At 42.1% G+C, this 13,618-nt stretch overlaps 2 protein-coding genes and 1 long non-coding RNA gene across 3 annotated transcripts in view; 2 read left to right on the forward strand and 1 right to left on the reverse strand.

Annotated features, from left to right (window-relative positions):
* LOC110040361 (uncharacterized) overlaps positions 1–13,618 on the forward strand; it is a 237,806-nt gene that overhangs the window by 88,517 nt on the left and 135,671 nt on the right. The gene's annotated exons all lie outside the window — the stretch shown is intronic.
* LOC149098671 (uncharacterized) overlaps positions 1–13,618 on the reverse strand; it is a 221,759-nt gene that overhangs the window by 9,664 nt on the left and 198,477 nt on the right. The window contains exons 3-6 of the mRNA XM_089278330.1: positions 12,694–12,873; positions 12,098–12,193; positions 9,680–9,751; positions 4,007–6,357 (exon numbers count right to left, since the gene is read on the reverse strand). Coding sequence (XP_089134456.1) covers positions 4,007–6,357; positions 9,680–9,751; positions 12,098–12,193; positions 12,694–12,873 — 2,699 coding nt within the window. The remainder of the gene's footprint in view (positions 1–4,006; positions 6,358–9,679; positions 9,752–12,097; positions 12,194–12,693; positions 12,874–13,618) is intronic.
* LOC149098673 (uncharacterized) lies at positions 1,825–3,487 on the forward strand. The gene has a single exon (XM_089278326.1). The coding sequence runs from the start codon at positions 1,947–1,949 to the stop codon at positions 2,628–2,630; it is 684 nt and encodes a 227-aa protein (XP_089134452.1). The 5' UTR covers positions 1,825–1,946; the 3' UTR covers positions 2,631–3,487.

Raw genomic sequence — 13,618 nt, forward strand, 5'->3', positions numbered from 1 at the left:
GGTTTAGGTTGGGGTTAGATATTATGGGGCCAGTTATTGACTCCTGTTCTATTTGTGTTCCTTCCCTAGTTCCTCTCCCCCCAGTTTCAGCAGTCACTCCTCTGCAGGCGGAGCAGTTTGCCTGGGAGTTGCGGCTCCATCCCCATCAACAGCAGGTTCATTTTGTATTGGATGGAATCCGTCACGGGTTCAAATTGGGCTTCTGCCCGGCCCAAAAGCTTAAGGCGGCTAAGAAAAACAAACCATCTGCGCACCAGCATCAGTCTGTCATTGACGACTATTTAGCCAATGAGGTGTCGTTGGGAAGGGTGGCTGGCCCGTTCGATTCCCCCCCCCCCTTCCCCAACCTCCAAGTCAGTAGCTTTGGTGTTATTCCAAAGAAGGGCCAACCAGGAAAGTGGCGCCTCATTGTGGACTTGTCTTCCCCAGGGGGGGGCTAGTGTCAATGATGGGATCAACCCAGATGAGTTTACCCTCCACTACATAACTGTGGATCAAATTATTCGCCTAGTGTCTTGACTGGGAAAGGGGGCCCTCATGGCTAAGTTCGATGTCGAGGCTGCTTACCGCAATGTTCCTGTTCATCCATCTGACCGTTATTTGCTGGGGATGAAGTGGCGTAATCAATACTATGTGGATCTGCCTCTCCCCTTTGGCCTTCGATCAGCTCCTTTCATCTTCAATGCGATAGCAGACATGGTTGAGTGGATCCTCGTGCATTCTTACCAGATTCCAGACCTGTTGCACTACCTCGACGACTTCATCACTGCTGGCCCTCCTGAGTCATCTCAGTGTGCGCACAACTTGAATATTGCAGTGTCAGTATGCAGACGTTTGGGCTTGCCTCTTCACCCCGGCAAGTGTGTGGGCCCCTCAACTGTGCTCGTGGTCCTAGGTATTGAGCTGGATTCCGTTAATCAAATCGCTCGTCTCCCCACCGAGAAATTGTCCGCTTTGCGAGATCTCATTACTTCTTGGCTTTCTCGAAAATGGTGCAATAGGCAGGAGTTAGAATCTCTCATTGGCCATCTGCATCATGCGGCAAAAGTGGTCTGGCCTGGGAGAACTTTCTTGCGTCGCATGATCGACCTGTTATGCTGCTTTCGCAAAAGGGATCACCCGGTTCGCCTTAACAGGGAATTTCACTTGGACCTCCTGTGGTGGCACCAATTCTTGTCAGATTGGCACGGTGTTAGCTTTTGGCTGTTCCCAGGTTTATTGCCAGAGGCAGACGTCGAGGTGGCTTCTGATGCAGCTGGATCAATTGGTTATGGAGCATACCTCAAGGGCCTTTGGTTTGCTGGTTCCTGGGCTCCTTCTCAACAACAGCAGTCCATCGCTTATAAGGAGCTCTTTCCAGTTGTCATCGCTGCTCATGTTTGGGGACACATGTGGTGCAAGAAGCATGTCCTTTTCCGTTCAGACAACGATGCTGTCGTCCATGTTTTGAATTCCAGGACTTCTAAAGTACCGTGTTTGATGCGATTACTGCGCAGCCTGCTTCTTGCAGCCGCTCATCATAGTTTTTCCTTTTCTGCCCAACATGTACCTGGGGTTAACAATCAGATAGCTGATGCTTTGTCTCGCTTTCGTTGGCAGGACTTCAGGCACTTGGTCCCGGATGCACAGCTTCACCCTACTTGGATCCCGCCGGAGCTTCTGGCGGACTTGACTTCTCTGCCCTAGAGCAACAGTGCTTTTCCTTTCTGTCTCAAGGGCTCGCCCCCTCGACACGCCGTTCATATGCTTCAGCACAATCGAAGTTCGTTTCCTTTTGCCGTCAGCTTGGCAAGTTACATCCTTCAGGGTCCCCGTGCCCAGCAGACGAATGGACACTTTGCCTCTTTGTCACGTTTCTTGCGAGAACTATTCAGCACTCATCTATCAAGGTGTATCTGTCTGGGCTTAGAGCCCTTCATATTGAACAAGGGTTCCCCGACCCACTTATGAATTGCCTTCGTCTTCAACGGGTTGTACGTGGAATCAAGCGCTGTCAAGGTTCTCCTTCTTCTTTGCGACTTCCCATTACTGATGACCTGATGTTGGTTATTTGGCGGTCTCTTGACCTTTGCCTCCCGGACCATTGCATGTTCTGGGCAGCTTGTTCATTGGGATATTTTGGCTTCCCTTGCGCGTCCGGGTTCACTGTTCCCAACCTGTCTAGCTTCTCTTCATCTCTGCACTTGGGTGTTCAGGATGTTGCGGTGGATTCACCTTCAGCCCCATCATGCATGCGCATTAAGATTAAAGGTTCCAAGACTGATCCGTTTCGGAAGGGCTGTCTCATTCACATCGGCATTGGTAGGCATCCATTGTGTGCAGTGCATGCTCTTATGACTTACCTTGCACTCAGGGGTGATGCTCCAGGCCCCCTGTTTTTGTTCCAGAGTGGTCAGCCCCTCTCACGTTCTGTGTTGACAGATTGGCTTCGGCAGATCATGGTCTCCGCCAGGATTCCTGGTAACTTCTCGAGCCATAGCTTTCGTATAGGGGCTGCTACTGTCGCTGCTCGCAATGGAGTACCAGATCATTTGATTCAGTCCATGGACCGCTGGTCAAGCAATGCCTATCAGCTCTACATTAGGACCCCGTCGGATGCCTTAGCTGCCCTCTCTAAAACATTGGCTTGAGGAAAGCATTTGCGCTACCTGGAATGCCCTTTGGAGCTTATCTCTGGTTGCTGTAGCATGATGTCCCTGGGTCTTTCTTTTGGACTTGCAGTCCACCGTGGCTAGCTTCCTAGGTATGTGTTTATTTTGCATTTGCCCTTTATACCAGCTGAGTGGTGCTTGGGGGTAGGTTTGGGGGGATCGGAGGTACCATGTCACCCTGTCCCCGGGTCCCTCCTTTCTCCAAGCACCAGGAGAAGGGTTTCATCTGGGTGGTTCCTGCTTTCCAGGGTTGCCATGGATACCTCCTAGCGGCTTATGGCTTTGGCACCCTGCTAACCTTTAAGGCACCAGTTCCCAAGCTCATCTATTTGCGATGAGTTTAAATGTGGCTAAATATCATTTAGGCAAGGTTAAACTCGAGCTAATGCAGCCAGCTAGTGTGCCCATCCAGCTAATATCATTTAGGCAAGTTAAATATGAGCTTATGCAGCCAGCGGTTTCCGTGTTTGGGAGTACGTGACCTGTGGGGCGGCCTTCAGGGGTTTTGCAGGGGTTTATGGTTCATTACATAATATTGTTGTAGTGTATTCTGCTGATTGTTGCGGATCAGTTGCACTGCTTTGCTTGCGAATCATTGCGGATTCTTGCACCCTCTCCTCCCTCCCGTTTTGTTCTTGGTCAGGGTAAGTATTCCTCAGGTAAGTAGATTCCACTGAATTTCTTTCAGTGTGACGGTGCCGGTTAGCGGACGCTCATTGGGTGGTTCCTGCTTTCCAGGGTTGCCATGGATACCTCCTAGCGGCTTATGGCTTTGGCACCCCGCTAACCTTTAAGGCACCAGTTCCCAAGCTCATCTATTTGCGATGAGTTTAATACACTTTATAACTTTAAATAAAGCTTGCGCAAGAAGCAGCTGCCAGAAAATAAATGTATTTCTATTGTGGTATCCGTCATGAAATGTCGTTTCGGGATGAATATAAAACCGATAAATGACTTTAACTCTAACTCCCTTAAATGCCATGGAGAATGAAAAATTCCCGAGAAATGCGCAATAGAGTCTCAGAAGACAAGCGATACCAGTGCAAATCAGTGTACCAGCAAAACAGACAGGTTTACAGCAGAGCCACAACAAAGTACGCATATAAACTAAAATAGATATTGCATCCCTATATTACATGAAAAATTAACGCTTTCATCAGAAAAACTAATTTGGACTGATTTATAGCACTTTTTATCCGAAAAACTTTGCCCTCGTCTTTTAATTTTTAAACTTAACGCTTGTTCCGCAAAACAAGGAAACAAAACATATTGCAATTGCCAAATCAATATCTCGGCAACATCCAGTATTACGGTAAACAGTTGAGACGAATGCTAACAAAAATCACAAAACTTACATGGTAATCTGACGCCCACTGGCTGATCTTGGTCTGACGCACAGCTTCACTCAAATCATTCACTTGTTTCTTTGTCATCTTAACACGATCAAGGAACAGCATATCCAGGTGAGGAACACAGCTGAGATGTCGCGTGACATCACTTACTCCTTCACCAAGAGGGTTCCGTGACAAGTCGAGAAAACCCAAGTTAGGAGCCTGGTACAGAGATCTGGCGATGACAGTAGCAGGCTTGGCTGTCAAATTGATATTGTTAAGTCGTAACATATCAAGTCTGTTTGTAAAGTTAATACGTGAGACCAGGGTGTCCACCAACACAGGATCAGTGAAAAGTGTTAACCCTGTAATGAGTAAAATTCCTGGAGATGTCACAAAAGATAGGACGTCAATAAGCGTCTCCATCTCTTGCCTTTCTTTAACAGAGACATCAATCTCCCAGACACAGGAGAGACAATGTTGAGTAGCCTGAGTATCAGCAGTGCTGTTCTCAGTCAAAAGCAAAGCGCTACTGTCGTCTTGTTCATTTGATTGGTCATCAACTGGCTTCTTCCTCTGAGATGATTCTGGCGATGACATGAGCTCCCTAAGCATTTCAGTGGGAAATGAAGAGTCTGGCCAAATTTGAGCAATATACAGGTATGTCTTCCCTTCTTCTTTCTTCAGAAATATATCACGTAGGTTTCGTAATGAATACTTCTTTAGGAAATCCGAAGCTTTCTTTTCGCCCGAACAGCTCACAATAACTGCACTGAGGTATTCTAATACACTGATTAGGTCTCGATGGCTTTGCTCTGTATGTAGGCCACCAGGGAAGAAGATAAACTCGGGCGCCGCAGCAGACCTCAACATGTGCTCATTGGCAACGCTATGCAGCTGGTCACAATCAATTAATAAAACACCACCAACGTAAGCCAAAAATGTAGGATAGAGATCACGCCTCCTGTCGGATGCGCATGAGAAAAAGCTATGTGAAACAAGAGTTAGAAACTGTACTTGATTGTCAGACAAGTCTTGAAGACAAGGTGTCTCAGTGAAGTTGTACTCTGTCAGGCCTTCCTTCTTTCCTACGATCCCCAGATGACTTAGAATGGCGCATGCCGCATCTGCTGACAGCTCACAGGCAAATCTAAGAACTTCAATCATCTTGACAATCTTTTCCAAAGAGTCAACTTCGGACAGACAGGTTGTACTTTCTTTTAACAACCTCTCCTTGAGATAGGAAGCAGCAAGGTACTCCTGTACTGATTTATGAATGAAATGAACATGTTGCTCGCGTTTCAAAAATGTTGCAGCATTGACGACATGAAACAACCCGACTTTGATTAATTTCTCACTCAAAATGCTGTCAGACAGTTTGCTAAAAGGAAAAGAAAGAACATTTTGCAAAAGAGCGTCAAAGGCAAGCTTGCCCAGTCCACAAAGCTCTACATTGTAGGCATCCATACCTTCCTCTTGCGTTGCTTTTGCATCTTTTGCGGTAGTGTGGAGGATCAAAGTTTCAATGAAATTTTGGCAAATGTGAGCCCGTGATTTTGGCAGTTCCTTAAAGTGGTTTTCCTTCCAGACTGTACAGAGCATCAACAAAAGAAGTGGGATTTCAGCCAAGTCTTTCAAATCTCTTTCACGTAAGTAGGTTAGAAACTCTTCAACTCTTTCCTCATCACCCAGGAACTTTCTCGCAAACGCTCTGACTTGATCGTCACTTTTGAAACCGTTTATTTCAAATTGAACGCAGCTGTGGTATCTTAACTCGTCAGCTTTCTCTTTTCGGGTTGTAATAATCACGTGGATATTACCCAGTTGCGTGCCCTCCCAAATGTCACGGACAGGTGATTGTTCTCCAGAACAGAAGTACTCATCATAGCCATCCAAAATGAGTAACACCTTTTCCTGATTACGAAGTATGTATTCATAGAAATCATCAACCACTTCATCACCAGCCAGCAGTTTGGAAGCCCTTAGAAAATCACGGATACCTTTCAACTCACACACATCTCGCAACTTAATCAGCAGCACAACATCAAATTTCTTAAGGATTTCTTTTCTTTGCTGCGACCAGTCGAAAGCAGTCTTTTTGGAAAATGTGGTTTTTCCAATGCCTGGCCGTCCATACACCAGAAGTCGCTTTGGATTAGGATGATGCTTGTCGCCCTTGAATATGTCGGTGTAGTCTTCAAGTTTTTTTTGCGTCACTCCACTGGGTTTCCTGTCATCCCTGACCCAGGACAACCTTGTGTAGAGATCATCAATATCAATGGCAGAGCTTTCGTCCCACGGGATGATTTTCACCTTGCTCATGGTGCCATATGTAGACTGCAGCTTTTGTTGGCACTTTTCAAGGTTGAAGGGTTCTGTGAAAACGAGAAACAAATACGGCAGTTAAATCACAGGGAGTGTAAATATTCGCTCGAATCTCTATATTTCGCAGCTTCCACGAAACCAAGCAAACACAAGCCGAAGTCGAAAGATTCTTTTACAACTTAAAACATTTGCTTTTGAATAGCTTCTGGACAGTCGGAGAATTTTAGCGTCGTTTCCAAAGTTTTTTTTCCATATTTTTTCTCAAATAACTTTTCGCAACATGATCGTTCTGTAACCCTAATCCCAAACGCGTCATCCAGCGCGCTCTCGCTCTCTCCTCCCTCTGCAACACGTTTTTTGACACGACAAATCTTTACAAACCCCTCCCCCGGTTCGCAGTTTTTCTTGCGCGTCCTAAGTCGCCTAATCTCCACACAGAAAGTTTTAACGAGATTTCGCGATAACAATTGAGAGCAGGGGAAGGATTTTGAAAAGATTTGTCATGTCAAAAAAAATGTGCGGGAGATGGAGGGGAGCTCAAGCGCGCGCTTGAGTAGCTACGGGTAGTTTGTATGGTTCGCAGACAGAGTTAGTAAAGGTTATGCTGCTTCAAGCGAGGAACCAAAGCACACGGATAAGGGGTTGCTAAGGACACTATATCGTGCTTGTGTACGTACTGTAATGGTCCCTAACCGCAGCTTAGAAGGAAAAATGGCAACAACTCCTGTGGATCGGAGGCGTGATAACTTCCTATGGCATCTCAACCATGGGATTGTTACGGGTTGCTAAGGCATATGATATTAAAGGTTTTATAAATAACCCGAATTTTTCAAAACATGTCACAAGAGGGCTAACATTCAAGAACAGAACTGAGGGCAAATTTATAAAGAGGCATAAAACAAGGGTAAAAGAGTTGTCAGAGTTGTTGTTGTAGTCTGCAGGTAGTTTGCATGGTTAGCAGGCAGATGAAGGAAAGGTTATGCTTCTTTAAGGGAAGACACCAAAGCGCACAGATGAAAGGTTGACCCCTAATAACAGACAGTCGCTGCTGAGGACACTACTTCGTGGCTGTGTACATCGAAGTGGCTGGTGCCAGTCCCTAGCGCGCGTTAGAATGAAAAATCAAGAAAGCTCCAAGTAAAAGGGATGAAGTTTTTGTTCCTGTGGATCGGAGGCGTGTTACCTTCATTTGGCATCTCACGCATGGAATTGTTAAGGGTTGGTAAAATATATGACATCACAGGCTTTTGAATAGCCCGAATTTTAATTGGCATCAATGGAATCCGCTTATATATATATTTATACTTTTTTTTCTCTTTCCAGTTACATGACTTAGCAAATATCGTTGTAGTTTGAAAAAATAGACTGGACCAAAAATGGAAGAGACATGGCAAAGAGCTAATGCGTGGAAGTCATAGAGCCTGAGAAATGATGTTTAGAAATTACCCATGACACTGAGAAATGGAAACGAAATTGCAGCGTTCAGAACAAACGCTAAACTAAACTTTTGCCATGCCGTGTAACAAAAAAAAAAAAAAAAAAAAAAAAAAAATGACACTAAAGGTGAAGAAATCGAATTTACTAATTGCCAAACGTTATTCAGGGTATCGATAAACAGAATACCACCGTTCATCTTCCTTTGGTTTTTGGCCTTTTTCGGTCTCTTTTGTGTGTGTGTGTGTGTGGCTTTTTTTATATTTTTTATATTTTTTTTATTTTTTTTTCCCATAAGCTCCTTTTGTTCCCGTAGGGAAAGTTTTCAACGAATAGACAGAGTAGTTTTTTACCAATGGTTTAAAACAGGTCATTGTTGTGCTTGAGTTGTGACCGGAAAAAAAAAATCGTACATGTATTGTGGATATCTCTGATAAAATGTATCCCATCATGCTTGTTTAGGTTTGCCTTGTGAGACATTTTCCCACTTCATTAGATAATCATCAAAAACGTCTTCTGACGTGTATGGTAGCCTATGGGTGCCCTGGCAATTTTTGCATAATTTCTTTATTTTCGGTTGTTTTTCTCAATTGATTTTCACATTCTGAAAGTAGATATTTTCCTCTCTTTTATTTTTTATGTATATTACTGTAAATCCTCGAATTAGCGCCCGGGGTGCTCATTTCAAATTTAGAAGAAGACCGAGGGCGCTTATTTAAGGAGCAGGGGGCTTATTTAATTTTTCCCAAATCGTGGCCTGACCAGATCATTTTTTTGATACATCATCTGCGCGTAAACAACAACATAAGGTGTTTATTGACATAAAAAGCTTCAGTTAAAATCGCGGCACCGTCAGTACTTAACGTGTTCAACGTGTTCACTTAACGTGTTTACAAACTGAAAGAATGTAGCAATACATGACGAAAACTATACATCCTCTGTTGTGTCATTATTCGTCCACAAAATGGGGGAAGGGCAGGGGGCGCTTATTTTAAATTTCAGCTGATAAGAGGGGTGCTTATTCGAAGGGGGCGCTTATTCGAGGGGGGGAGGCGCTAATTCGAGGATTTACGGTATTTCAATTTAACCTAAAATAAAAGTATATGGTATAACAAAAACAAACAAAAAGCAGACAAACAGACAAACAAACAAGAATATACCATTTGGCCTTGGAGTGCCATAGCCCACAATGCATTTCACGAGCACACCAGCAATTAAGTGTGCTATTTTGTACAGAAGGGCCATGACACTCCTAGGCCACAAGCTTTGTTTTTGGCGGCAAAAACACCCCTGTGCTTTTTTTTAGGCTAAACTGAAAAATATATATAAAAATGTAATATAATATAACTCTTTTGACACAAAAGACGAATAAACAACTGAAAAACAACAACAGATAATTAAGAAATTACCCAGAATACAATCATGATGCCAAAGCTGATGGCGTCTCAAGTGACACAACATCCATTCTCCCTCAAAGCCAGTTTGATTGGTTAGGAGTCAATGGGTTAATGAGCCTCAGCAACTTTTAAACCAACTGTTTGATTGGTTAATTTTCTTCTGTTGACTTTTGAGATATGGAATGTAACAAAATGAATATTTCAAAGCCTGCTTTCAAGGGTGCAAGGGACAGATTCATGTTTAAAGAGCATATAAGTTTTTAGCTGATACTAAGGAGTGAAAACATGGAGAATTTCAGTCTGGTTAGATAGAGGGAAGAGGAGATGAGATTTAAGCCTGGCTTTTTAAACAAATTCTCGTGAAATGGAGTTAACGATAACAATGTTTACATCTACATGGAGAAAGTGTCAGTCAGGACTGAAAATTCCAACTGACTTTCATTGCAAAGCTGAAGTTAAATTCCATCACCAAGAACAGCATCACAGCATGACAGTGGCTTTCAGCACGCCATACAACTACAATTATCGCTAACAACAGTACCTGCAAACCTGGGTCGTTTAGCATCTGAATGATTACTTGAACGTGGCAACTCTCTCTTCCCAGCTGGTATGTCTGCAAGGAAAACACATTGTCAAATTTGACTGTGCTGGTAAAAATGATACACAACAGTGACCTACACTTTATAGAAATAACACGACATCACTGTAGTGGTTCTTTAATTATGGATAGCTACAGAAAAACAGTAGATATTGTATCAGGGAAATAACTCTTATTAGTGAAATTCTCTTTTTTGGAAAGTTTATTTAATTAATTTAATTAAAACAAACACAATAGAATATGATTTTTTTAAATCAAATATTCAACTTACAAGAGAGCTCCACCCCCAAACAGTTTTTAGTTTCTCTGTTCTTGTTTTTTGTGGCAATATTGTCAGAATTTTGTCTCCAAATTGTTTGGTTAGTACAATGAAAGCTCAACCTAATTTATACTATTTTGGGGCTTGAAAATGCGGGTGGCCATTGTTTTTTTATTTATGTTTAATTTCTACCACTTGCCATTCGGTCTTCATGTAAAAAGGGTTAAAAGATTAACCTACAAACTGTAGGTGAACAAAGTTTCTTCATGTTTTTGCACTGGATGAGTACCTAAAACTGACATTAAATTTTGTCCCTAAGCCTCTAGAGTGTATAGCAATCCTGTGTGAGCTTGTTTAGATTTTCACAATTTCACAGGGGGTGCTCCTAGAACTCCTAGAGAAAATAACGTTACCTTAAGGGCCCCATACAACAGTTTTCACCTAAATATATGATGGAAAACAATGTTCTTAATTCAGAGCTGTCACGGGGAGGCGGGGAGATGAAAAAAGTAGCCTGGATTGGGTTAAAGGTAAAGGTAAACTTTATTTAGCCAGGGTGGCCAATTCAGCGACGAGGCTGATATCCAAAGGGGCCCTGGCTCTGCCTGCTTCACAAATTAGTGTATTTAATAAACTTAAACCTAGATGTAGCAAGTAGCGCTGTTTCACATTTTTGACTAAAATACTATTTCCTTCTTGAAACATCTCAGTCTGCAAGTCAATTTAATAATAATAATGATAATGATAACAATAATAATAATAATAATAATTTCATAACTTCTAGAGTGCTATTTACATTTACTGATCAACAGTGCTTTACAACTTAAAATACTGAATTGTTATTGTTATACAGAACAGCTGGCTACATTTGATTTTACAGCTGGTAGAATTCCGCCCATCTACTGAGAACTCTGCGACTGATGTCAGTTGACATACCAGCAACTAACCATCCCAAGTGTTTGGAAACTGCTAAGTTACTTTTTAGAGCGTCAAATAGCCGTCCACAAAGTCTGTATGGGCATGTGACATTTAGTGATCCCCTTTTGGGCTCTCAGTTATGAATGATAACCCATTCTCTCATCCTAAAAAGCCAACGATCCCCCCAAAATCCTCCGCACCCCCAGGCGATAAATAATGACTGGTCCCTAATGCACAATACGACAGATGTAATTATAACCCTGGAGTCTGATCATTTATGAATCGCTAGTGAGGTCCCAGTTGATATTGAATGTAAAGGGAATAACATTTTGATTTCACTAGAATATTTTTTTTTTTGGAAACTCGTGTGTAAGGAGACACCAAAAATGAAATCCACATTTGTAAGAGTGGAGATTATTCATGCTGAAATTAACGCAAGCAACTACAGTACTGCGCTGACTTTTGTTTTATTTGAAAGAACACCAGAATTTATTTTCGAACTGGCATTTCAAGAAGGTTACCGTACATATTTTCTTGATTACTAACCACTTAAACCCCCTTAGCTTTTGTTTTAAATTTGGCCTGGCTGGGCCAGGCATATTTTATTTGTTTATTCCAAATATTCTATGGTAATTTTTGTTCCCATTTCTCGAGGTCCTACTTACAGGTAAACAGCTTTTGATGGAACAAATACGGCAACTGTCGCTTTTCACGGTTAAAGATACTAGGCAAAACAATCTTTATTATTTTAATATCGCTTTAATAAAGGTAAAAAAAAAAAAACATCCACAGAAGTTACTGCAAAAAATAAAATAGACGCCCAGTGCAAAAGAAAACCACTGCACGGCAAGTTGGCTCTTGAATGGTTTTCTTTCTCACGAAATGTTTGAGAAACGTGTTTCACGTGGAGATGCTGAATTGATTTTCATTGCAGTTTAAACTAACAAAATTTCGAGTTCTCATTTTTACTATACCCCCATCTTTTTCACTTAGACTCTGTATTTTCCACTTAGACCCCCTGTTTTGCACTCAGACCCCATGTTTTCCACCAGACTCTGTGTTTTCCACACCCTGGGACCCCGGCCTGGCGTTTTTCATCTAATCGTAAATGTACGAGTGAATCAAGATGTTGTTATTATTGTTGCTGTTGTATATACAACTAGAATTGTCGCTAACAACAGTACCTGCAAGCCCCGCTCCTTTAGCATCGGGATGATCACTTGAACATGGTGACTCTATCTTTGAATGCCTATTTGAACTCTCTTCCCCAGCTGACATGCCTGCAGTGAAAAATTTTGTCAAATTTAACTGTGCTGGCAACAGTGACACACAGCTGTGAAAAGTACACTGGATAGAAACAATGAAAATAACCTCACTGTAGGGTTCAATTGGAGAATGGATAGATACAAAGAAACACATAAATGTCATTGACCTAGCGAGAGGGCCATTTCTAGGAAATATTGGTTCAATATTTTGCGTTTTTTTTTTATGGCAGGTATTTCTTATAGCAGCCTTTTCTCAGGGGAAAGCTTCAATTAAGATTTTTTGGATTTTTAACTGTGGCTCCATTTGTTCCTCTCCATCTCTTTTAATCCTAAATGCACCTGGGGTCTCAGAGGTGATTGATACTGAGTCACGTGACTGTGAGCCAAAAGCCTCCCTTCTCTGAAAGTTTTTTTGTAAAACAAAGCAGACAAAGGAACTACATGCAGGTTGGTCTCTGCAAGACAATTACTTGTACAATTGTTAAAAAGAACTTAGTACACGCTACCGTACATACCTCCATAGTGAGGCCATTGTTCAAAAACAAAGGGATCACTTAATATATTGGACACAAGAGAAGCGGCCATGACACTGGCAAAGGTTTCCCACAACTTATTTGCACTGCTATCTGCAAAACGAGACACACCCTTGACAACAACCCATTCTGATTTCAAATCATGGGCAGCGGTAAACATTCCTAGAAGAAAAGAACAGACAAAGGAAGTATAAGTACATGTAATGTGTGCGCAAACAGGTACATGGTAAGTAAACAACAAAATATTCTGCATGTAAACACTTGCGTATTGTGGACATACTGTGATCATAGAGCAGTCTTAAGATACTAAAAGTTGTGTCTTTTTACTTATAAAGACCTTTGGTATTAAAAACGTGCAAGGGCATTTGCACATTGACGAACCCATCCTAAAAGCTTTTATTGTATTTAGGACTATGAACAAGGTACCAGAAACAGAAAGCACATTGTTTACAGATGACAGGGAAAGTTGAAGATTTTGAAATGCATCAGAAAAACTAAAACGGCCTGTGGGTTAGCTCTCTGAGAGGGTCAGGAATGGAGAAGGAAAGGAAAGAAGGAGAGAATACAAGAATACGAGATACTTGTGCAAGTTCTCCCCCTCTTTCCTTCCTCATAAAACCCACCAACCCCCACCCTGCAAGACAGCTTGGCTCTCTCACAGGCTAAAAGTGAAAGGGATTATTGAACCAAAATCCATAGCTGCTGAAGACCATAATTACATCTTGATCATAACCCAAGCCATACAAGCTTTTTATGTATGGTAGACTAAAGTACTAACCCTTATCACAGAGCTTTGTATGTGACTGTACAAAATAATTTTAAGCAGGTTTTGAACAAGGAAGTGCAATCAACCAAAGGAAACATGAACACTACTGAGGCAAACTTAATCATGATGAAAGAAATATTA

Source organism: Orbicella faveolata, unplaced genomic scaffold (assembly GCF_042242905.1).
Source record: "Orbicella faveolata isolate gen_17 unplaced genomic scaffold, um_ofav_v1 contig_46, whole genome shotgun sequence".
Lineage (NCBI taxonomy): Eukaryota > Metazoa > Cnidaria > Anthozoa > Scleractinia > Merulinidae > Orbicella > Orbicella faveolata.